Genomic DNA, 24,573 nt, shown 5'->3' with positions numbered 1-24,573 from the left:
AGAGGAAGAACAGGTTAGGGAGGCAGGGACGAGCTGGGCTGGTTTTGGGATGCAGTGGGGGGAAGGGGAGATTTTGAAGCTAGTGAGTCCACATTGATACCATTGGGCTGCAGGGTTCCCAAGCGGAATATATAAGTTGCTGTTCCTGCAACCTTCAGGTGGCATCATTGTGGCACTGCAGGAGGCCCATGTTGGACATGTCGTCTAAGGAATGGGAGGGGGAGTTGAAATGGTTCGTGACTGGAAGGTGCAGTTGTTTATTGCGAACCGAGCAGAGGTGTTCTGCAAAGTGGTCCCCAAGCCTCCGCTTGGTTTCCCCAATGTAGAGGAAGCCACAGTGGATACAGCATACTACAATGGCAAAATGGCAGGTGACCATCTGCTTAATATGGAAAGTCATCTTGGGGCCTGGGATGGGGGTGAGGGGGCAAGTGTAGCACTTCTTGTGGTTGCAGGGGAAGGTGCCGGGTGTGGTGGGGTCTGAGGGGAATGTGGAGTGGACAAGGGAGTCACAGAGAGAGTGGTCTCTCTGGAAGGCAGACAAGGGTGGGGATGGAAAAATGTCTTGGGTGGTGGGGTCGGATTGTAGATGGCGGAAGTGTTGGAGGATGATGCGTTGTATCTGGAGGTTGTTGTGGTGATGAGAGAGAGCGAGGCAGATCCTCTTAGGGCGATTATTGCAGGGGCGGGGTGTGAGGCATGTGTTGCAGGAAATGCAGGCGACACGGTCAAGGGAGTTCTTGACCACTGCAGGGGAATGTTGCGGTCCTGGAAGAACGCGGCCATCTGGGATGTGCAGGAGTGGAATGCCTCATCCTGGGAGCAGATGTGGCGGAGGCAAAGGAATTGGGAATAGGGGGATGGAATTTTTGCAGGGGGTTGGGTGGGAGGGAGGAGGTGTATTCTAGGTAGCTGTGGGAGTCGATGGACTTGAAATGGACATCAGTTTCTAGCTGGTTACCTGGAGGTGGAGACTGAGGTGTCCAGGAAGGCGAGGGATGTGTTGGAGATGGCCCAGGTGAACTTCAGGTTGGGGTGGAAGGTATTGTTGAAGTGGATGAACTGCTCAAGCTCCTTTTGGGAGCAAGAGGCAGCACCAATACTGTCATCAATGTAACGGAGGAAGAGGTGGGGTTTAGGGCCGGTGTAGGTGCGGAAGAGGGACTGTTCCATGTAGCCTACAAAGAGGCAGGCATAGCTTGGGCCCATGCGGGTACCTGTGGCCATCCCCTTTGTCAGTAGGAAGTGGGAGGAATCAAAAGAGAAGTTGTTGAGGGTGAGGACGAGTTCGGCTAGGCGGATGAGGGGGTCAGTGAACAGGGACTGGTCGGGCCTGCAGCACAGAAAGAAGCAGAGGGCCTCAAGGCCATCTGCATGAGGAATGCAGGTGTATAGGGACTGGACTTCCATGGTGAAAATGAGGTGTTGGGGGCCAGGCAATTGGAAGTTCTGGAAGAGCTGGAGGTCGTGGGTGGTGTCATGGACGTAGGTGGGGAGTTCCTGGGCTAAGGGAGAGAAAATGAAGTCCAGATAGGTCAGGATGAGTTTGGTGGGGCAGGAGCAGGCAGAGACAATAGGTCAGCCAGGGCAGGCGGGTTAGTGGATTTTGGGAAGGAGATAGAAGCGGGCGGCGGGGTTGGGGAACAATGAGGTTGGAGGCTGTGGGTGGGAAGTCACCTGAGGTGATGAGGTCATAGATGGTATTGGATATGATGGTTTGGTGCTCAGGGGTGGGGTCATGATCAAGGGAGCAGTAGGAGGACATGTCGGAGAGTTGGCTTTTGGCCTCGGTGTGCCATACTACCACTGCACCTCCCTGGTCTGTGGGTTTGATGGGGAGGTTGAGTTGGAGCAGAGGGAGTGGAGGGCTGCCCATTCTGCGGGGGAAGAGGTTGGAGTGGGGTGGAGAGGTTGATGCGGTTAATGTCTCGATGGCAGTTGGAGATGAAGAGGTCAAGGGAGGGTCGGAGGCCTGTGGGGGCTGTCCAGGAGGAGGCCTTGTGTTGGAGGCGGGTGAAGGGGTCAGTGGAGGGAGGGTTAGGCTCCTGGTTAAAAGTAGTAAGTGTGGAGGCAAAGGTGGCGGAAAAACTGCTAAGTCCAAAACGTGACTGGTATTCGTTGATGTGGGTGGAGGGAGACAAAGGTAAGACCCTATACTCTCCTTTCCACCTATCTTCTCCTCTATCCAACTTCGGTCTGCCTCCCCCTCTCCCTATTTATTCAGAACCCTGTCCCCATCCCCCTCTCTGATGAAGGGTCTAGGCCCAAACGTCAGCTTCTGTGCTCCTAAGATGCTGCTTGGCCTGCTGTGTTCATCCAGCTTCACACTTTGTTATCTTGGATTCTCCAGCAATTGCAGTTCCCATTATCTCTACTACTCCGTTATTTTGTTTTAGCACTTTTCATCTTAACCAGCAATACTTTAGTATTTATTTCCCATCCAGAAAATTGTGCACTTCTTGAGTAAAGCCTAGTGGCTCGTTAAGGCAATTCAGAAGGCAAAGAAGGGTCAACCACATTGCTGCAGATTTGGAATCATATAAACTAAACAGATAAGAATGGAAATTTCCTACTCAAGGAAACATTTGTGAACCAGATGGTGTTTTAAATTTTAAAATTTCAGGATTATTATTTATCATTACTGTTATTAGCTTTTTACTCCAGATTTATTCAGTTTTTCAAATTTATATTCTCCAACTGCTGCGGTGTGATTTGGACTCATGTCTCTAGATCACTAGGCCAGGCATCTGCATTTCATAATAAAATTAGAACTAGGGACAGGAGTAGGCAATTAAGCTCCTTGAGCCTTCTCTGCTATTCAACATGGTCATGACTAATCTCATCTCAGCCAGAACTCCAATTTTGCTGGGAGTTCAACTCATCACTAATTAAAAAGTTGTCCATCTAATCTCCTTCTCAAATTTACAAAGTGTCCCGGCATCCCACTGCACTCTGGGGTAGCCAATTCCACAGATTCACAACACAGAAATAAAGCCGCCTCATTTTTATTAGATATGCTACTCCTTATCCTTAAAGCATGCCCTATCATTCTAGATTGCCCCACAAGAGGAATCTTCTGCTCTATATCTATTTTGTCAATCCTCTTTAATATCTTGTAAACCTCAATTCTATCTTCTCTCATTCTACGAAACTGCTTAAATTCTCTTCATAAAACTAACCCCTTACATCTGGAATCAACTTAAGTGAATGTCCTCTGACCTGCCTCCAATTCGGTGGACGCAGTCTTACTTACACCTTCGCACAGTTGCAGGAACTCTTCCCTACATGTATATGCTATTCCTTTAGCAATAAATGTCAAATTTCCATTTGGCCTCTATTTCTTGCTGTACCTACATACCAGTTTTCTCCAATTCATGCATGACAACACCCAGATCCCTCAGCACCTAAGCACTCCGAAGTTTCTAATTATAATGCAGCAATGGGTGGTAATAAAATGTGAGGCTGGATGAACACAGCAGGCCAAGCAGCATCTCAGGAGCACAAAAGCTGACGTTTCGGGCCTAGACCCTTCATCAGAGAGCAATGGGTGGGTTACCTTTTGACCAGAAATTCAACTGGAACAGCCATATAAATACTGTAGCTGAAACAGGTCAGAGGCTGGGTATTCTCAGGCAGGCAATTGTCCCAAACCCCATCCATGTATACAAGGGACAAGTTAGGAGTGAGGGATGTAGAATTGGGTCAATCTTCGGTGGTTTCAACTTTCCTTAAATTGAACAGATCCTTCAGTTCATATTCAGTGTCAATGACAAACACACACAGTATTTCATTTAAGGCAGAAGACTACTGATCACTTAGTCAGAATTATACAGCTCTGAAGAAGGAGACGACTCAGACTAATATCAGTCCCTGCCAATCATAACAAAGAACAAAGAAAATTATAGCATAGGAACAAGCCCTTTGGCCCTCCAAGCCTGCACCAATCCTGATCCTCTATCTAAACCGGTCACCTATTTTCCAAGGATCTGTATGCCTCTGGTCCCTCCCATTCATCTGTCTAGATAGATCTTAAATGACACTATCGTACCCAACTCTACCACCTCCACTGGCAACACATTCCAGGTACCCACTACCCTCTGCATGAAGAACTTTTCACGCATATCTCCCTAAAGCTTTTCCCCTCTCACCTTGAACTCATGACCCCTAGTAATTGAATAACCCACTCTGGGAAAAAGCTTCTTGCTATCCACCCTATCTATACCTCTCACGATTTTGTAGACCTCAATCAAGTCCCCCCTCAACCTCCGTCATTCTAATATAAATAATCCTAATCTACTCAACCTCTCTTCATAGCTAGCACCATCCACACCAGGCAACATCCTGGGTGAAACTCCTCTGCACCTTCTCCAAAGCATCCACATCCTTTTGGTAATGTGACCACAAGAATTGTACACAGTATTCCAAATGCAGCCGAACCAAAGTCCTATACGAGTGTAACATGACCTGCCAACTCTTGTACTCAATGCTCTGTCCGACGAATGAAAGCATGCGGTATCCCTTCTTGACCACTCTATACGCCTACGTTGCCACCTTCAGGGTACAATGGACCTGAACACCCAGATCTCTGTGCATCAATTTTCTGTAGGGCACTTCCATTTACTGTACAGTTCGCTCTCGAATTGGATCTTCTAAAATGCTTCACCTCACATTTGCCTGGATTGAACACTGTCATTTCTCCGCCCAACTCTCCAATCTATCTATATTTGCTGGATTCTCAGACAGTCCCCACCACTATCTGCAACTCCACCAATCTTAGTGTCATCAGCAAACTTATTAATCAGACCATTTATACCTCCCTCCAGGGCATTTATGTATATCACAAACAGTGGTCCCGACATGGATCCCTGTGGTACACCACTGGTCACAGTTCTCCATTTTGAGAAACTCTTCCACTACAACTGTGTCCTGTTGCCCAGCCAGTTCTACTCATCTAGCTAGTGCACCCTAGACCCCATGAGACTTCACTTTCTCCATCAGCCTACCATGGGGCACTTGATCAAACGCCTTACTGACATCCACAGCCCTTCCCTCATCTATCAGTCTTGTCACCACCTCAAAAGAATTCTATCAACTTGATAGGTCATGACCTTCCCTGCACAAAACCATGTTGTCTATCACTAATAAGCCCATTTTCTTCCAAATGTAAATAGATCCTATCCTTCAGTATCTTCTCCAGCAGCTTCCCCACCACTGACGTCAGGCTTACTGGTCTATAATTACCTGGATTATCCTTGCTACTCTTCTTAAACAAGGGGACAACATTAGCAATTCTCCAGTCCTCCGGGACCTCACTCGTGGTCTAGGATGCTGCAAAGATATCTGGTAAGGCCCCAGCTATTTCCTCTCTTGCGTCCCTCAGTAACCTGGGATAGATCCCATCTGGACCTGGGGACTTGTCCACCGTAATGCCTTTTAGAATACCCAAACACTTCTCCCCTCCTTATGACAACTTGACCTACAGTAATCAAACATCTATCCGTAACCTCAAAATCCGTCCTGTCCCTCTCCCAAGTGCATACCAACACAAAGTACCCATTTAGAATCTCACTCATTTTCTCACTCCATGCATAACTTCCCTCCATTGTCTTTGAGTGAACCAACTCTTTCTCTAGTTAGCCTCTTGCTCCTTAATGTACAAATAAAAGGCTTTGGGATTTTCCTTAACCTTGTTTGTTACAGATATCTCACGTTCCCCTTTTAGCACTCTTAATTTCTCGTTTCAGATTGGTTCTACCTTCCCCATATTCTTCCAACGCTTCATCTGTTTTCAGTCGCCTAGACCTTATGTATGCTTCCTTTTACCTCCTTGTTAGTCTCATAATTTTACCTGTTACCCATGGTTCCCTAATCTTGCCCTTTCTATCCCTCATTTTCACAGGGACATGTCTGTTCTGCACTCTAATCAACCTGTTTTTAAAAGTCTCCCACATATCAAAGTGTGGATTTACTGTCAAACAGCAGCTCCCAATCCACATTCCCCAGTTCCTGCTGAATTTTGCTATAATTGGCCTTTTCCCCCAATTCAGCACACTTCCTTTAGAACCACTCATCTTTGTCCATGAGTATTCTAAACCTTACAGAATTGTGATCACTGTTCCCAAAGTAATCCCCTACTGAAACTTCAACCATCCTGCCAGGCTCATTCCCCACCACCAGGTCCAGTATGGGCCCTTCCCTGGTTGGACTATTTACATATAGCTCTAGAAAACCCTCCTGGATGCTCCTTACAAATTCTGCTATCTAAACCCCTAACACTAAGTGAATCCCAGTCAATGTTGTGAAAATCCCATCACTACCACCCTGTTGGTCCTACCATATTTCCATAATCTGTCTACATATTTGTAGCTCTATCTCATGCTCGCTGTTGGGAGGCCTGTAGTACAGCCCCATCATCGTTACCGCACCCTTCCTATTTTTGGGCTCTGCCCATATTGCCTCACTGCTCAAGTCCTCCACAGTGCCCTCCTTCAACACAGCTGGGATATCCTCTTTGGCCAGTAATGCAACTCCTCCATCCCGCTTACCTCCCTCTCTATCCCGCCTGAAGCATTTTTATCCTGGGATATTTAGTTGCCAATCTTGCCCTTCCTTCAACCAAATCTCAGTAATAGCAATAACATCATACTCCCAGATACTAATCTAAGCCCCAAGTTCATCTGCCTTACCTATTACACTTCTCACATTTAAACAAATGTGCCTCAGACCACCTGTCCCTTTGTGTTCATCATCTGCTCTCTGCCTGCCCTTCCCCTTAGTCACACTGGCTTCATTATCTAGTTTCTTACAAGCTTTAGTTACCACCTCCTTACTGTCCACTAACCACCTCATTCAGTTCCCGTCCCCTTGCCACATTAGCTAAACCCTCCTCAAAAGCATTAGAAAAAGCACCCCCTAGGAAATTGGTTCCAGTCCTGCCCAGGTGTAGACTGTCTGAGTCATACTAGACACACCTCCCCCAGAACCGGTCCCAATGTCCCAAAAATCTGAACGCCTCCATCCTGTACCATCTCAAGCCACTCATTTATCCTGCCAATTCTTTCATTTCTACTCTGACTAGCATGTGGCACTGGAAGCGATCCTGAGATTAAGACCTCAGAGGTCCAGGGCTGAATGAATACAGGAGGCCAAGCAGCAAAGGAGCAGGAAAGCTGATGTTTCAGGCCTAGACTCTAGAGGAGCCACAGCCCAAATATATCAATTCACTCTTTCCCAGAGCGCAATTGGACCACTCCCATTCAGCTCCGCTGCTGAAATGAAGCACTTACCTCCAGTCAGCCCCCCTAGTCCTCGCTCTCACTGCTCCTGCTAAAAAACCCCAAACTAAAATTGATCCACCTGCCTGTCCTTGGCCTGTATCCCTCCAAATATTTCCTATTCATGTAATCATCTGTCTTTTAAATGTTGTAATCATAGCCACATTCCCCATTTCCTGAGAAGGTTCATTCCACACATGAACCATTGTCAAAAAACTGCCCCTCAAGTCTTTTATTTTAATCTTTCTCTGCGCACCTTAGATTTATTGCCCCTAGTCTTGAAATCCTCCACACTAGAGAGGAGACATCTGCCTAGGTACCTTTTCTATACTCCCTCATTATTTTATAAACCTCTAAAGTCACCTCTCAACCTCCGAGGCGCCAGTGAAAAAAGTCCCAGCCTATCCAGCCTCTGCTGAGAATTCAAACCCTCTATTCCTGGCAACATCCTAGTAAATCTCTTCTGAACCCTCTCCAGCTTAATAATATCCTTCCCATAACAGTGAGACCAGAACTGGACTCAGTACTCCAGAAAGGGCCTCACCAATGTCTTGTACAACCTCAGCATAATGTCCCAACTCCTATATTCAAAAGGTCTGAGCAATAAAGGCAAACATGCTAAATGCCTTCTTAAACACCTACGTAGGGTTGACTCTTAACTGCACTCTGGGCATTTAGAGATGAACCATAAATGCTGGCCTAGCCAGTGACACCCTCATCTCATGAATTAAAACGAAATCACTGCTCCCCGAGTTATCCCCTACTAACCTTTTATCCACTTCATTCCACAAAGCAGACCCATTATTATTTCAGGAAACGAGCCAATAAGAAACAGCTTCTAAATACACCTTAGAAAATGTCTCCCCCTCTCCTTTATGCTACTAATGCACTTCTCAGTCTACAGAAGTAGAGAGAAGTACCACTAAAAATTTGGTTCAGTCATATATACAGAGTGTGGGAATAAATGGGCCATTCTCAGATTGCCGGACTGTGAGCAGTGGGGTAACAAGAATTTTCTTTAGTCCCAGCTGTTCATAACCTGTTCAATGATGTGGATGCGGTACCGAATGTGGCAATACTGCAGAGGTTGGACAGTTTTCCTTGTTGTGTGGCTGAAAAGAGATCTGATACAAGTTTCCAAAATCATGAGGTGTCTGGATAGGGAGAAACTGTTTACACTCAAATGGATTAAGGAGGGCAGTATTAAAAATGGTACAAAAGTAGCAAATGCAAGAATGGAGAAAAACAAACAAACATTGTCATACAGCTGATATTTAGTCTATGAAACGCACAGCCTGGAAGTGTGGCAGAGGAAGGCTCAATTGAGGCTTTCAAGAAGGTACTAGATTGTTTAGATTGAAACAATGTGCAGGGTTATGGGGAAAAGGAAGGCAGGAAATTGACATGAGATTAAAAAAATACTACAGTCAGCGCAGACACAATGGGCCAAACGGACTCTTTCTGCAATCTAACTATTCTGCGATTCTGAGTGTACTGAACTGTAATCTTCATGTTTGATATTGCTGTTCTGCAAAGGGTTTAGAATTTATTGATTTGGAGCAAAACAAAAAAGGCTTGTATAGTTTTGAAAGCTTGTTCAAAGTATTTTGCAGCTTTGTTATTTCATGAATGAGCCAGCATTGTTTTATTTTGTTTTTCAATACATTAGCAGCTGTGTGTGTAAAGATCAAGCAGGTCAGAAGCACAAGTACACAGACAACTAACTAGCCACTCTCACTTCATAATCACTCCACTAGACAAAGATCAGGAGGAACTAATGCACTGCATCTCAGAGAAGTAACTCAGCATGTAGTCTTTACTGTCACCTGACAAATAATTCCCCAGGCCTGAAAGCATTTAGAGCAAAATCAGTAGTACAGAACTACCTAATTCATTAAACATCAGAAGGACTGAAAAAAAAACTTAGCTCAGCCAGTCAATCTGATGTAATACTTTTCAGATTATTAACTCTGCTGACCTCTCACTCTCTACAGTCACCCAAAAAATGTTTAGTCTCGCGAAAGTCAAGTAAGTAGGCTTACAAATCTAAATGTTAAACTTATTGCTGCCTGGTCAGGAATCCAAGCAGCCCATTTGAACTAAACAGCTCACACAAAAGTCTTCAATTTTTAAAAAGCACAGGAACAGCAAAATTTTAAGTCACGATTTACCTGGATTCTGGGGATAAGGTGCTGAAAGTGCATGGTGCTCCAGAAGATGTGAAACTGGACTCAGCTGGAGGTAATGGTGGACTCATTGTGGTCATGTTGCTACAAGGAGGTAGCAGGCTCATCATTAGACGTCCCCAGGTGGCAATATTAATATTCATCTGTGATGCTCTCAAAAAGTTTCTCCCTGGGAAATAAAGTTGTTCAGTACAAAACTTGCAGTGACCAACTCTCATGCTCATGTGCAGGCTAATTACACAAGGTTTTTTTTGGTTTATTTATTCACTCATGGGATGTCACTGGCTGGGCCAACATTTATTCCACATCCTTAATTGTCCATGAAAAGATGGTGGCGAGTTGCCTTCTTGCACTGCTGCAGTCCACTTGGTGTAGACAAACCCACAGTGCCAATAGAAAGGGAGTTCCAAGATTTTGACCCAGCAACACTAAGGGACCAGCAACATTTTTCCAAAGTCTGGATGGAGGGGGGCTTGGAAGGGAATTTGTAGGTAGTGATATTTCCATTTATCTGCTGCCTTTATCTTTCTAGATGGTAGTGGTTGTGTATTTGGAAACTGCTGTCTCAGGAGCCTTGGTGAATTTCAGTAGTGCATCTTGTAGATAAGTACAACTGCTGTTAGTGAGCATCAGTGATGGGCTTCTGGACATGGTGTCAAATCAAATGGGCTGCATTGTCCTGAATGGTGTCAAGCTGGAGTATAGTTGGAGCTGCACTCATCCAGGTAAGTGGGGAGTATGCATTCTATTCTGACTTGTTCCTTTTAGATGGTGGACAGGCTGTGGGGACTCAGTTGGTGAGCTACCTTCAGCAGGATTCCAAGCTTCCCACCTGCAGATGTAGCCACAGAATGTAGATGACCAGTACAGTCAATTTCTGGTCATTGGTAATCCCCAAGATATTGGTAGTGCAAATTCAGTGGTAGTATTGCTATTTAACATCAAGGGGTGACTTTTAGATTCTCTGCTGGAGAGCGTCATTGCCTGAGCACCTTCACTTCTAAGGGACGATCACTGGCAAAGCAAGTTTTGGAGGTGGTTGGGTCAAGGACTCTACCCTGAGTAGCTCATGCAGGACTGCCCTGGATTTGAGATGGCTAACCACGACCATTTTCCTTTGTACCAGGTATCTCCAAGCAGCAAAGCTTTCCTTCTGGTTCCTACTGCCTCTAGTTTTGTTAGAGTTCCTTGATGCGACACGGATGTTAAAAGCAGTCACTCTTGACGAGTTTCTGGAATTCAGCTCATTTGTCAACATTTTCAGCAAGACAGTTATGAGGTCAGGAGCTGATTGGCCCTGCTGGAACCCAAACAGAGCGCCAGTGAGCAGAAAGGAAACACTATTGATGACACCTTCCATCACTTTGCCGATGATCAAGAGTAGACTGCCTGGGTTGGACTTATCTTGTTATATATTTAGGGGTCATAACTCTAAAATTTTCCATTTTTTGTGTAGATGTCAGTGTTGTAGCTGTACTGAACTGCTTTGCTAGAGACACAACACATTCTGGAGTGCAGGTCTTCAGTCTTATTATCAGAATATTGTCAGAACCCACGACATATCTGCATCAAGTGCCTCCAACCATTTCTTAGCATCACATGCAGTGAAGAAAATTGGTTGAAGGCCAGCATCTGTGATGGTGGAGTCTGCTGCAGGAGGCTGATTTCAATCATCCACTCACACTACTGGCTGCAGATTACTGTGAAGCCTTCAACCTTATCTTTCGCAATGATATGCCAGGTTCCCCCATTATTGGGCCTCCTCTAGTGCGTTGTATAATTGTCCACCACCATTCATGACTAGATGTGGTAGCACTGCGACGCTTAGGTCTGATCAGGTTAGCCATGGGATTGTTTAACCTTGAGTATCACTTGCTGCTTATGCTTTTTAGCAAGCAAGTGGTCCTCAATGTCAACAGGTCAACATCTTATTTTGATTATACCTGGTGCTGGTCCTGGCATGTCCGTTTGCAGTTTTCACTGAACTATGGCTGCTCCCCTGGTTGGATGGTAAGTGTACAGTGGTGGTTATGCCAGGCTATGAAATTGAAAATCATATTGGAGCACATCAAATCTGGCATCAGGTCTTACTTGGGAAAGATCGGTAGATTGGCACTGTGGCAGGCAGTGAGGGAATGGAAAGGGAAAAAGCATACTTGACCTCATCTTCACTAATGTGTCTGCTGCAGGCCCAGTCTAGCAGCTACGTCATTTAGGATTCAGCCAGTTTGTTCTGTAATGGTGCTGCTGACCACTCAGTGGTGGACACTGAAGTCCCAAGTGACAGTGATAGCAAGTCAACACTAGCTATTCATGGAGGTGCTGTGGGTCATCAGCAGCAGTTAAGGATCAACCACACCGCCACATTGCAAGGATCGCAGCTTCCTTTCCTAAAATTTTTTTTGGGTGAATAAGATTTTTTAATGATATTTGACAATATTTTCGTCATTAGACTTTCAGTTCCAGTTTTTGTTTTAGGTTCACTGAATTCAAATTCTACTATCTGCTGTGGCGGGATTTGAACTTGGGTCCCCAGAACATTACGTGTGTCTCTGGATTACTAGGCCAGAAACAATGCCATTATTTCCCCCCCGTCTTCACATGACTAATACATCTCCATCCTCCCAAACTCTCAATCAACTTCTTTTAAACCTTTGATGTAAAAAAGATCCATTAATTACTTTAGGTTTGAATCATTTAAAAAAAAGAAAGCTGCACTATTGGATTTTAAACAAAAAGCAATCACAATTACTTATATTAGAACAAATCTCTGCTATCCTTGATAGTTTTGTTATATTTTGCTGTGCAGTCGATTTGATAAAACTCACCTTTCTCTTTCGGGAAAATTCGATTCTGTCGTCGCAGTTTTGGGCATTGGTCAATAGCAGGATTATAGAAGATCACCTGTAGCAATTCACATTATTGTTGAAGCTTCAGAAACTTTTCATTTTCACAGCATAGAGTCAGAAGAATATGATTAAAACAACATCGTCAATAATGTGACAAACTGTTGCATACAAAAAAATAATTGTACTTCTAAAAAATACTCCTCCATTAGTAGGGCAGTTTCAATCACAGCACTGAACTCCATAATTCCTATATTTAGCCATATGTCGAATTCAAGTGGAGCACAAGATAATTTATCAGATAGAAGGGGAGAAAGTTAATTGGTTATCCCAAACTGCCCACACAAACATCCCCCAGAGAAAGGCTATACAGTAGAAATTATTTGGCTTGAATGGGTCAGCTGCTTTCTCCATAGGGAAGGCTGATCGCAAGACATGCTGCACAATCATGAAGAGGAGAAACAATGGACAAACCTCTGCAGAAATTATCCCCTGAGGCTCCAAGCATAGGGTCATCACATGGCACTGGTTGTCCAGGAAATCTTCAAGTCTCAGAAATTTTACTGCACATAGCTCCCGCCAGTCCCGCCAGTAAACAGCAATTTCCAACTCACGAGACTACAGAAGGAAAACCAAAACCTGCAGAATAAGTCTCTGTGTTACAGCAGAGTGAACTGTGACTACTAATTAGCATGTGCACACCTCTAAGCAAGCCAAGCCAAGTCAATAAAAATTCCAGTTAAACAATTATGCTCAAAGAATTACTACCATGGATATGTACAAAAAACTATTGATCATAGCTTTGAATACTCAAGAACTGAACATCCACAGCTGTCTGAAGTAGAGAATTTCAGAGATTCACAACGTTTTTGAATGAAGAACTTTCTCATCTCATTCCCAAATGGGCAACCCATCACACCAAGACAATGGCTCCAAATTCCAGAACATAAACACCCTCCCGGCATCTACTCAAAGTATTTTGTAATTTCAATGAGATAGCCTCATTTTTACACCAACTATTTGAATGCGTGTCTAATTAATAGTCAGTAAGTTGGTTAGCTTTTGGTTGCAGTATCTGAAATAATGGAAAGTGGCAATTTCTCAAAGTGTACCTAATTAAACAAAATGCCATGTAGTGTAAAGGGTGTGTCCTAACATGTACATTATCTACAGATTGCCATGGTGATGTTACATATGTTGGAAACTCAAAACATCGGGATAAGGTTTACTGGTCTCTTTCACCGTTTCTTCAAATGGATTTAATTGGTATGGATAGTGAAGACAAAACAAATGTTTGATCACAGGAACTGCAACAAACATGTACAATCTACATGCTGAAAGGCTTGAAGTGACCTAGTGGATGCAGGCCGACAGAGTTTTGGATCCACTTTTTTTTTTATAAAGTAGCAATGGGAGAAAACAAAAAGAAACAGAAAATTACATGTAGATACCAAGGAACATGATTGTATGTTCCAACTTCATTTCTATTGCAAGTCAATATCTCCTTTCTAAACTGAAATTTTTTAAATTGCCTGCATGGATTGATTGTGAGTTTACACCACACATTTGTCTTCATGCCTAAACTTTATCAGTGTTGCAGATGCTGGTAATTTTAACCCAGTAGCCACCGGCAAATTATTTTTAAAATGCATAACACAGTAAATAACATGATTACTCATCAAGACCATGACAGATGGTAGTGAAGTTACACTATTTTTCAAATCATGGGTTGGTGACCAAGTGTAATTTAAACAAAGTAATGTTGAACTTCAAGGAGAGGTTTATTACTTATGATTTAAGTCAGGGTGGCTGAGGTTGGAGCATTTCTTCCTTCAAAATCAGAATACAGTGTTACCTCAAGCTCCACTTCAGGAATTTAGCACCAAACCCAGGTTGACACTTCAGTGCACGACTGTACAAATGAATGCTACAAAAGGTCTAATAACTCTATTCAAAGATGTTATGGATATTTCATTGTTCACACTCTTCCCTTAATCAAGATGACCTTTCATCTCTCTGCCATTTGTGGGACTTGCCTGCAAGCAAAGTGGTTGCCACATTCAACTGTCAGTGCACATATTCAATCTGAAATAATCAGGATATCTGAGAGCCATGTAATATAAACAAGTTATCTTATAGTGATTTTACAACTTTAAAACAGAATTCAAGCACCCTTTTATGTATCAATGGCTAGATTATTTATGTCACAGTGTAACCTCTGTATGATATTCTATAAAGGCATTATAAGTTCAATGAAAGAACCAGTAACCTTTTGATGTCAATAGCAAGATTTGATGGATCAGATTTGCTGTTGGAAGCAATGATGTCAAAATTGCACATGTACATTCCACCGTGCTTCTTTTAGTTTTTAATGTTAATGCATTATTGTTCCTATCATGAGAGTTTTGGTTATCTGAAATGAGTATCCATTTAGTCAGACTTGCTGGTTTTCATTTTTCATTTAACATTTTCCTATTTAAAAGAAAAGCTACTCGGATCCTGCGTTCAGCACTAGGTTAGAGCACTTCACATCCAACAAACAGCTTAAAACAAAACTCTCCTTATCATTTTAGTAACGATGTTATATTTCTGCACTCTAGTTGTTGACTCTTGACATCAGTCGTAGTTTATCCTTTCTTACTTCAAATTCTTTCCACTGAACAGTTCCCATTGTTCCCCACCTGACAAGGATGCAGCACTCTGAAAGCTTACCATTTCAAATAAACCTGTTGGACTATAACCTAGTGTTGTGCAATTGTTGCCTTTGTCCACCCCAGACTAACACTGGCACCTCCAAATCACTCCAATCAGATTTCACGTCAACTTTCTCTGCTCTAGTTAAATAAGCTTCAGATCCTTTAGTCAGATCACATTACTAAAGGTTCTTATTATTGATGTCACCTGAGTGAATCTTTTCTGAATATTCTTTTTGACCTTGACCTCTTTCCTAAATATAGTGCCCAAAACAGCCTACATTGTCAAAGTGCAGCATAATTAAAATGATTTGTATCAGTTTTACTATTACATCTATTTTTGGATTCTATTCATTTACAAAATCAAGAACTATAAATTCAGAATTTAAACCATTCTGACCAATAAGGCAGGTCATGGTTTGTGTCATTAGTATACCCTGTCAAGTTCAATGCTGAAGGTCTGATCCCACGTTTGATTCTTCACTGAACGCCAATGCGTTTGTCCCACAACTCGATTGTCAAGTTTCAAAACAGCACTTGCTTCAGCTGCAAAAGCAAAATTAACAGTCACCTCAAGCACCAGCTATCTTTCACAACCTGAAAATGATGCCATTTCCTATTGTTACAAATCTAGAAAAGGTTATTGAAATAAAAGACTTAGCAGCTCCCACATCAGCCAGGCAAAGGAAGGGCTGGCAGATGTATGGGAACAGGACACCTACCTGGATTTGGCTAAAAGACACAGGCCCAAGATAGAAATATAAATTTCACCCCAACCGCAAAAAGATCTTAGCCTCCCAACATGTGACAATAATTCAATACTCACTACTTAATTCCTCTGATTTTAAGTAACGGCATGCTGTATTTCGCCGATGTATATTCATCCCTGCTCGTGGTTTAACAGATGATAAAGGGGTTCCTGGACTGGGAGAAGTAATCGTTATCCATGAGCGACCTGGGACATTTTCAAGAAGGTTCTGGCATCCTATTAACTTTACTTCCAATGTACCTGCCAAATTAAGAAACAAGGGAAGATTTGCATAAAGCTGAAGCACAGACATTACACATACTGGGCTGGATACCAATGTCTTTGTCCACAGAGGTCAAAAAGCCAAGAAGATCCTTCAGAATATAGCTGTGCAATCTGTCTCTGACTGCAAAACCATAACCATTGCTGAACTAATCAAAACAGGTTGGGAGGGCCACCGTCATCACTGCAGACACCTGGTACAAGCTCTACTTAGCTCAGCCCTACTCCGTCAGGTATGGTCTGGCTACACAGAGAACTGTCCACTCCAGACACCGTCAAACAGGAGTGGGGAGGCTGTTCGCCACCCACAGTTCCACAAGATCTTAAAGATCCACAGCAAGTTACCTTCAAAAAGTCACTGGCCATCCCAGCCTTTTTCTCCCAGGAGGGGGACAGAAAGGGAGACATCCTTGCTTGGGCACATTGTTGCTGGGTCAAAATCCTCAAATTCCCTCCCCATCTATATTGTAGGTCTGCCTACAGCACTACCTGCAGCGTTTCAAGGAGGCAGTTCACCCGCACTCTCTCAAGGGCAACTAGGAACAGGCAATAAATGCTGGTTCAGCCAACAATACGCATGTTCCACAAGCAGATAAAAAGAAAAATGCAGTAAATAGACAGAACCTGGAGTTTAAGAATTCAAAACAAAAATGACTAATGAGTTCAAACCGATCCTTATTGATTCCTGCCGAACATTCCATTTGTTATCACTCCATTCACCTTCTCAATAACCCTCAATTTTATAAACCGCTATAAGGCTTATAAGGCCTCTCAACCTTCCAGGCTCCAGTGGAGAAAAAAAAGTCCCAGCCTCTCCTTATAACTGAAACCCTCTAACCCTGGCAACATCCTGGTAAATCACTTCTGCACCCAGCTCTCCAGCTTAATAAATACCCTTCCTATAACAGAGCAAACAAAAGAGGCCTCATCAATGTACAGTACAATCTCAACATAAATGTTCCAACTATTACACTCAGATCTCAGCAATGAAGGCAGGTATACTAAATGCCTTCTTAACCACCCTGTGATGCAACTTTCAAAGAATTATGTACCTGAACCCCTAGGTCTCCCTGTTCTACAACACTCCCCAAGGCCCTACTTTTAAGTGCTTATAAAAGTGCTGGTTTTACCAAAATGCATTAACTCCCATTTATTCAAATTAAACTTCATCTGCCCCATTCAGCCCAAGTGATCAAGACCTCATAACCTTCTTCACTGTCCACTATACCATCAATCTTGGCATCATCTGCAAACTTACTAACCGTGCACTCTATATTCTTATCTAAATCATTTATATAAGTGACAAACAAAAAAAGGATCCAGCATTGATCCCCGTGGAATGCTGCTGGTCAAAGGCTCCCAGTCTATAAAACAACCCTCCACAATCAGCAAGTTTGCAGATGACACAAAGGTTGGAGGTGTCGTTGACAGTATAGAGGGCTGTTGTAGGCTGCAGCAGGACATTGACAGGATGCAGAGATGGGCTGAGGGGTGGCAGATGGAGTTCAACCTGGATAAATGCGAGGTGATGCATTTTGAAAGGTCGAATTTGAAAGCTGAGTACAGGATTAAGGATAGGATTCTTGGCAGTGTGGAGGAACAGAGGGATCTTGGTGTGCAGACACGTAGATCCCTCAAAATGGCCACCCAAGTGGACAGGGTTGTTAAGAAAGCATATGGTGTTTTGGCTTTCATTAGCAGGGGGATTGAGTTTTAGAGTCGTGAGATCTTGTTGCAGCTCTATAAAACTTTGGTTAGACCGCACTTGGAATACTGCGTCCAGTTCTGGTCGCCCTATTATAGGAAAGATGTGGATGCTTTGGAGAGGGTTCAGGGGAGGTTTACCAGGATGCTGCCTGGACTGGAGGGTTCATCTTACGAAGAGAGGTTGACTGAGCTTGGAGCATTGGAGAAGAGGAGGAGGAGAGGGGACCTAATTGAGGTATACAAGATAATGAGAGGCATAGATAGAATTGATAGCCAGAGACTATTTCCCAGGGCAGAAATGGCTAACACGAGGGGTCATAGTTTTAAGCTGGTTGGAGGAAAGTATAGAGGGGATGTCAGAGGCGGGTTCTTTACACAGAGAGATGAGAGAGCATGGAATGCATTGCCAGCAGCAGTTGTGGAAGCAAGGCCATTGGGGTCATTTAAGAGACTGCTGGGCATGCATATGGTCACAGAAATTTGAGGGTGCATACATGAGGATCAATGGTCGGCATAACATCGTGGGCTGAAGGGCCTGTTCTGTGCTGTACTGTTCTATGTTCTAATCACTGTCTCCTGCTGATAAGCCAATTTTGTATCTAATTGGCAAGCTCACCCTGAATCCCATAGGATCTAATCTTACTAGATAGTCTACCGTGCAGACCAAAGGCTTTAGTAAAGTCCAAGTAAACAAGGTCTACTGCTCTTCCTTCAATCTTCTTGGTTACCTCCTCAAACGAAAAAAACAACCCAATCAGGTTTGCCTCACGGGTAGAGGTTTGTAATGCTACTATATTAATGTATCATTTAACATCTTTGCCTAAATTAAATTTTAAAAAGAAACTGAAACTTCTACCTGTTAGTGCTGCTGATTTGATAAAGGCCGCAGAGAGGTATGATGCACCGACATGAGTTAGCGCTGCTGAGGGAGAAGTCACCATTTTCAGATCTTCTTTGATAACTTCATGTTTTGGGTGACCATGAGGGAGCTCACTCATACGGTTCTCTAGTGACATACGAAGCAGATCTATTTTCTGGACTGACTCCTGCAGCTGCGACTGTGCCTAGTATCAAATGCAAACCAAATTTTACTTCTGAAAAAATATTCTTGTACAAAGTAAGAACAGGTTATTTTTGAAACATTAAGTTGAGGCATGTGGATAAACATTTTTCTTCCTGAAGGCACAAATTCACGCTGAGAAAATTCCATAAACCCAATAGTTCTCTGGTGCGTTGCCCAAGAATCATTCATTCTGCATACTGAAGCATAGCAAACAAGGCCCTACCATTAATTATATAAACCCTACCCTTGTCTATCATACTAAAATATAATACTTCACACTTGTCCAAATTGAACTCCCAATCTGCCATTTCTCAGCCCATTGACCCATTTGGATTGAGAGCCCTCTGTACTCTCAGAAAACCTTCTTCACTGTCTACTATGTCCCCAACTTTGGTGTTGTCTGCAAACTTATTAACCATGCCTTCAATATTCTCATCCAAATCATTTGTATAAAATGATAAACAAAAGAGGATCCTGAACTGATTCCTGTGGAGGCATTTGGCATGCTCCTTCATTGCTCAGGCCTTTGAATATATTGAAATATATGGAATTCAAATTTCACCATCTGCTGTGGTAAGATCCAAACCTGTGTCCCCAGAACTTGCTCTGAATTTTAGTTTATTGCCATTACCACAAGGCTCCCTCTCTCCTAAATTGCCATCCCATTCCCACTCTGGTCTCCAGTCTTCTACACTATTTCACTGAAATTCATTGGAAATTTGAGAAGTTGCATTGAGTCTTTCAATGAAGTACTTTAAATCCTTCAAAATTCAACATTCAATTGAACAACTTCAGGTCCGAAGCACTATCTCCATTTTCTCACCCTGAACTTGGTCTGTTATTCATCTTGTCTAGAGTCAACTTTCTTTACCTTTACATGTCACATTACCATCTTTCGGTTTTACACGATCAACCTCTGTCATTTACTGAATCCTGCTTTCTGTCCCATTAAACATCTTCCTTCTTTGCTTTTACTTCCCCTCCCAACCCTTTTTCCTCAGAGTCTACATGTGCTTAAAAGCTTTTGTCTTTAAACTTGTCCAGCTCTGAAGAAAAAGGTCAAGCTGAAAGATTAACAGTTATTTTATTCCTTTCTCTTTCTCCAAAGATACTGCCTGACTTTGCTGAAAAATCTTTCGTGATTCTGATTTTTAAAAAGCTTTTTCAGTCTTACCAGCATCTGTAGTATTTTACCAAATGTAAATCTATCACATCAGTTTTTCCATAACAATTAGAAATCATTTTTGTATCAGAGATAACAGGAATTGTTATCTTGGATTCTCCAGCATCTGCAAAGTGTGGAGCTGGATGACCACAGCAGGCCAAACAGCATCTTAGGAGCACAAAAGCTGACGTTTCGGGCCTAGACCCTTCTTCACCCTTTTCTGATTCAGAAAAGGGTGAACAAGGGTCTAGACCCGAAACGTCAGCTTTTGTGCTCCTAAGATGCTGTTTGGCCTGCTGTGGTCATCCAGCTCCACACTTTGCTATCTAGAAATCATTTTTGGTAGGTTCCCTCTGTCAAACTCATTTAGCTTGAATTGTACAAGTATCCCATAATAACTTCATCATACCTCGACAAGAACTTTCTTGTCTTGGACTCTCCTTCCTTCCAGCACTTTCACTGCATTTTTTGCACCTTCTGCTACTGCAGACTCAACCCAGAGATGATGTCTCAGTTCTTCAACTCGCACCTCCTCAGGAGTAATTATTCCTTTGTTGCAGCCCATACAAGTAGAAATTGAGATCAAAATTCTTAGTGGCAAAATATGATTTCTTGGGGCGGCCAAAACATATTTTTTAAATAATCCACTTATCAAAAGATATTGGCTTTGGATGAGAGCCAAAAGTTACACTGCATAGCTAATACAACATAAACACAAGTTAACCGTGGTTAGCACTGCTGCATCACAATGCCGGGGAGCTGGGTTCAATTCCGCCCTCAATCAACAGTCTGTGTGGAGCCTGCACATTCTCTCCATGTCAGCGTGGGTTTCCTCCGGGTGCTCTGGTTTCCTTCCACAGTCCAAAGATGTGCAGGCTAGGTGGATTAGACATGCTAAATTGCCCATGGTGTTCAGGGAGGTGTACATTAGGTGGGGTATAGGGCAATAGGTCTGGGTGGGACGGTCTGAGGGCGAGTGTGACTTGTTGGACCAAAAAGGCATGTTTCCACTCTATAGGGATTCTACAATCTTAACCAAATGGTTTGCATGTGTACGCATATGCGTGAGTTTGCACGTCAGACACATCCCCACAGGGTACAAGAAAAATTGGATGGAAAAATATCTATTATTAAAGGCTAATGATATTCAGACACTGCAAGAAAGTTACTTTTCAATTCTCTCTGTTGGTAATGGTCAAAGTGCCATTTGATCAGTGCTTGCTCGCTGGTGCAGTGCAGCTGTAGCCCTGATGCAGAGAAAAAGCAGTTTTATCTCTTGTGCCTCAGAGCCAACAGCCTCCTTCATGCTATGAGAAGACACTACATAATCAGTTACAGGCTTACAGAAGGATGTTCTGGGCTGCTACAGCACAGTACTTTAACTATTGGTTCAGAGCAGCACGAGCAAAAATTTCCTTGGCAAGGAGCCATTCATTGAGGTGATTTAACAGCCAAGAACAGAGTACTCTGACTGCACTCTCTCAAGAATCATTCGCAAGTAAAAGGTAAAGAGTAACCGTGAAATAGGTACATTTTCAGCACGTTTCCTGTTTCTGGCACCCACCTATGCTGTCTTTGCTATCCTCAAATGCTCCGATGGTGCGATTCATTTTTAGGATCTGCATTCGGATTATATCAATCTTTATTTTGCTGGCTTGTAACATCTGTTGTGCCGCTGCTAGCATTTTACGATCCTGGAAGCAATCAGTCCAGTTTATTTTTAGGCAATTTATTCAAAGAAGGGGAAGCAATTTCCACTAAGGAAAACCATTTCAATTTGACATAAAATAAGTCATTTTTCTTGGATCATTTTCTTTAGCAGAAACAGGAAAGAATGTTCAAGAGGACAATAGTCAGCAGAGGAGCAAGTCAGGTGAGGAACCTCACAGAAGAGCAGAAAGATCAAAGGCAGATCTGAGTGGGACTAAACAAGAATAAGATTTTACTAGTCTATACTAAAGTGGGAATAGGATAAGACAAAGGTTCATGTTCTATTTAGTTGAGATGTGGTTGGGAGCTCAGGCACATCCTGCACAATGTGGGAAATCCTAGATGTTCCTGGTAATCTGGGTGACCGTATATGCAGGAGGTGCCACTGGCTGGAGCAACTGGAGCTCGAGTAGGAGCTGTCCCAGTGCATTCTGGAGCTTGAGAGATTTCAGGATGTGGTCGCCCTGCCGATTAAAGTGTGCAGGCTGAGGAAGAATGGGACCAGGCAGGTAGTAAGGGAACCCCTAGACAGCACCTCATTTGCAGGTTATTTGTCAACCTTGAAAAGTGGCCAGTGTGATGATTCCTTTGGACATTAGTCAGAAGCAAGGGCATGGCATTTTGGGTGGCCCAGCTGTGAAGGAGGAAGTGAGTGAGTGATTGTACAGGGCCAATAATGGTAGGGAATGTGTTAGTGAGTGAATAGATGATCCTGTGGTCCTAGACATGACTCAAGTATGGCTGCCCGAGTCAAGGATGTAACAGAGCAGCTGTGGGGCTTTCCGTAGGGAGGGGATCAACGGCCAGAGATTGTGGCCCATGTTTGGATGACAGAGACTAGCGAAGTTAGGTCCTGCAAACAGACTGAAGGAGTTAAGGAAACTGAAAAACAGGACTTCATAAGCTAGTAATCTCCAGATTTCTCCTCTACCACACAGTAATGAGTATAGGAATAGAATATTATAGCTGGAGAGATGGCTGCAGAAATGATGTAGGAGAGAGGGCTTTAGATTCTGAAGGCAGGGGAAGGGGGAAGTGGGGACAGTACAAGTCGATCAGTTTATGTCTGAACAGGGATGTGATCAATATCCTCTTGGTCTGCTTATGCTGTTGGGATGAATTTAAGCTAGGATTAGTAGGGGAGTAGGATCCTGGCAAGTACAGAGAGAAAAGAAGCAGATGGAATTTGAAGTTAAAATGTGCATATACAAGTCTGGAAAACAGAAGAAACATGTAGCTAGATTGGAAAAATGTAGTGGGGTTAGTAAAAAGGACTGCTAACCTTGTTATTTAAATAAGGGGCGGGAGTAGACAAGGGAATTCTAGTCAATTTAACCACTATAGTGAAGTTATTAGAAAGACTTCTGAGGGATAGAATATATCTGCCAGACAACAGATCAATCAGGAATAGTCAGGATGAATCTGGAACAGGGAAGGTCATTTGATAAATTTGAGGAGACAATCAGGAATGTTGATGAGTGCAAAACATTTGATGTGGTCTACCAGAACAAAGGATTTTGATAAGTGATCTGCCATGAGGAATCTTAAGAACCTGAGAGACCTAAAACAAAATGGCATGTTGGATCAAAACCTGACGGAGAGGCAAGAAGACGATGGTGATGATACAGGGCTATTTCTGTGACTGGACATCTGTTTATAGTGGAGTTAAACTAGAATAAGATGTAGGAGCAAAATTTAGCCCATCAAGTCAGTTCCACTATTCAACGAGATCGCGGCTGAACTGATCATCCTCAACTCCACATTCCTGTCTTCTCCTCTAACTTTTGACTAAAAACCACAGTCCTTCTCAACCTGGAACATACTTCAGGACCCAGCTTGACAGCCCTTTACTAAGAACTTCACAGATTCATTACTCACCGAGGAGAAAGTCTTCCTCATTTATCATAAACATGTGACTTCTTCTGAAGATTGTGCCCTCTCATCCTTGACTCTCCCACTCTGGAAAAGAACCCTTCCACATCTATCCTGTTAAGTTCCTCAAGAATCTCATGTTTCAACACTATTGCCTATCAATCTTCTAAATTCAGATTAGGAAAGGCCCAACCTACTGAACCTCTCCTCGTAAGACAAATCCGTCCATACCCGGTATGGGCCGAGTGAACTTCTCTACACGACGTCCAATGCCCAAGAGAGAAGTGAAAAGCCTTTGCTCAATGGCCCTAAACAATGAAGCTCCTGATCATTGTTGCAGGCATTTTCACATTTAGAAATAGGGAAAGCAGTTTAAGTTTAATCCCAAGACCACATGGTGAAATGGGCAGATGCATTAATGTGGTTAAAATCATTACTGCTCTCAATCACTAAATCTGCTCACTATTAGAACCAATGCTGATTTTTTCCTTACGTTTATTCATTTATCAATTGTGATTTAGAGCTGTGAACTAGGAATTATGAACTGAAAATGACTTGTGGGCTTTAAGACAGCTGAAGCCAGGCCTGGAGATTAATTGCAGGCCGGTTCTTGATTAAGAGTTCTTACAGATACAGCAACTTTTGGAGAAACATTGTGTTTAACCAGATAGCAGAGGCTGGCCATTTACGAGGTCAATACCTGAGAAATGATCCCACCAAGTCTGGAAGAGACCCTATATTCAGATGGCAGATATTGAATGGTAATGGAGACCTTGGGAAAAGACATTCAGATTCAGGCAGGACCAGAGTTGACATAGTTCCAATGTTTTTCCATTGGTTAAAAACCAATGTTTTCTGTAAAGCAGCTTCTGACTGATGCCGACACAGCATGAAGATGTGAAAGCTTCTGCCTAATTTCCCACATCTTGTTATCTCAGATCCTCCAGCATCTGCAGTTCCTACTATCTCTCAGTCCACATCTATACCTGTGAGACAAGACATCGTGAAAACCATTTAAGCAATCCGG

At 43.1% G+C, this 24,573-nt stretch overlaps 1 protein-coding gene across 1 annotated transcript in view; it reads right to left on the bottom strand.

Moving 5' to 3' along the window:
* Positions 1–24,573, bottom strand: part of LOC125465438 (serine/threonine-protein kinase N2-like) — a 53,682-nt gene that overhangs the window by 18,023 nt on the left and 11,086 nt on the right. Inside the window, exons 4-11 of the mRNA XM_048558965.2 lie at positions 21,529–21,658; positions 20,374–20,513; positions 18,593–18,800; positions 15,826–16,008; positions 15,436–15,545; positions 12,781–12,924; positions 12,289–12,364; positions 9,446–9,629 (exon numbers count right to left, since the gene is read on the bottom strand). Of these exons, the coding sequence (XP_048414922.2) occupies positions 9,446–9,629; positions 12,289–12,364; positions 12,781–12,924; positions 15,436–15,545; positions 15,826–16,008; positions 18,593–18,800; positions 20,374–20,513; positions 21,529–21,658 (1,175 nt within the window). The remainder of the gene's footprint in view (positions 1–9,445; positions 9,630–12,288; positions 12,365–12,780; positions 12,925–15,435; positions 15,546–15,825; positions 16,009–18,592; positions 18,801–20,373; positions 20,514–21,528; positions 21,659–24,573) is intronic.

Source organism: Stegostoma tigrinum, chromosome 29, assembly GCF_030684315.1.
Source record: "Stegostoma tigrinum isolate sSteTig4 chromosome 29, sSteTig4.hap1, whole genome shotgun sequence".
NCBI classification, from domain to species: domain Eukaryota; kingdom Metazoa; phylum Chordata; class Chondrichthyes; order Orectolobiformes; family Stegostomatidae; genus Stegostoma; species Stegostoma tigrinum.
This window is presented reverse-complemented; position numbering and strand designations above follow the sequence as displayed.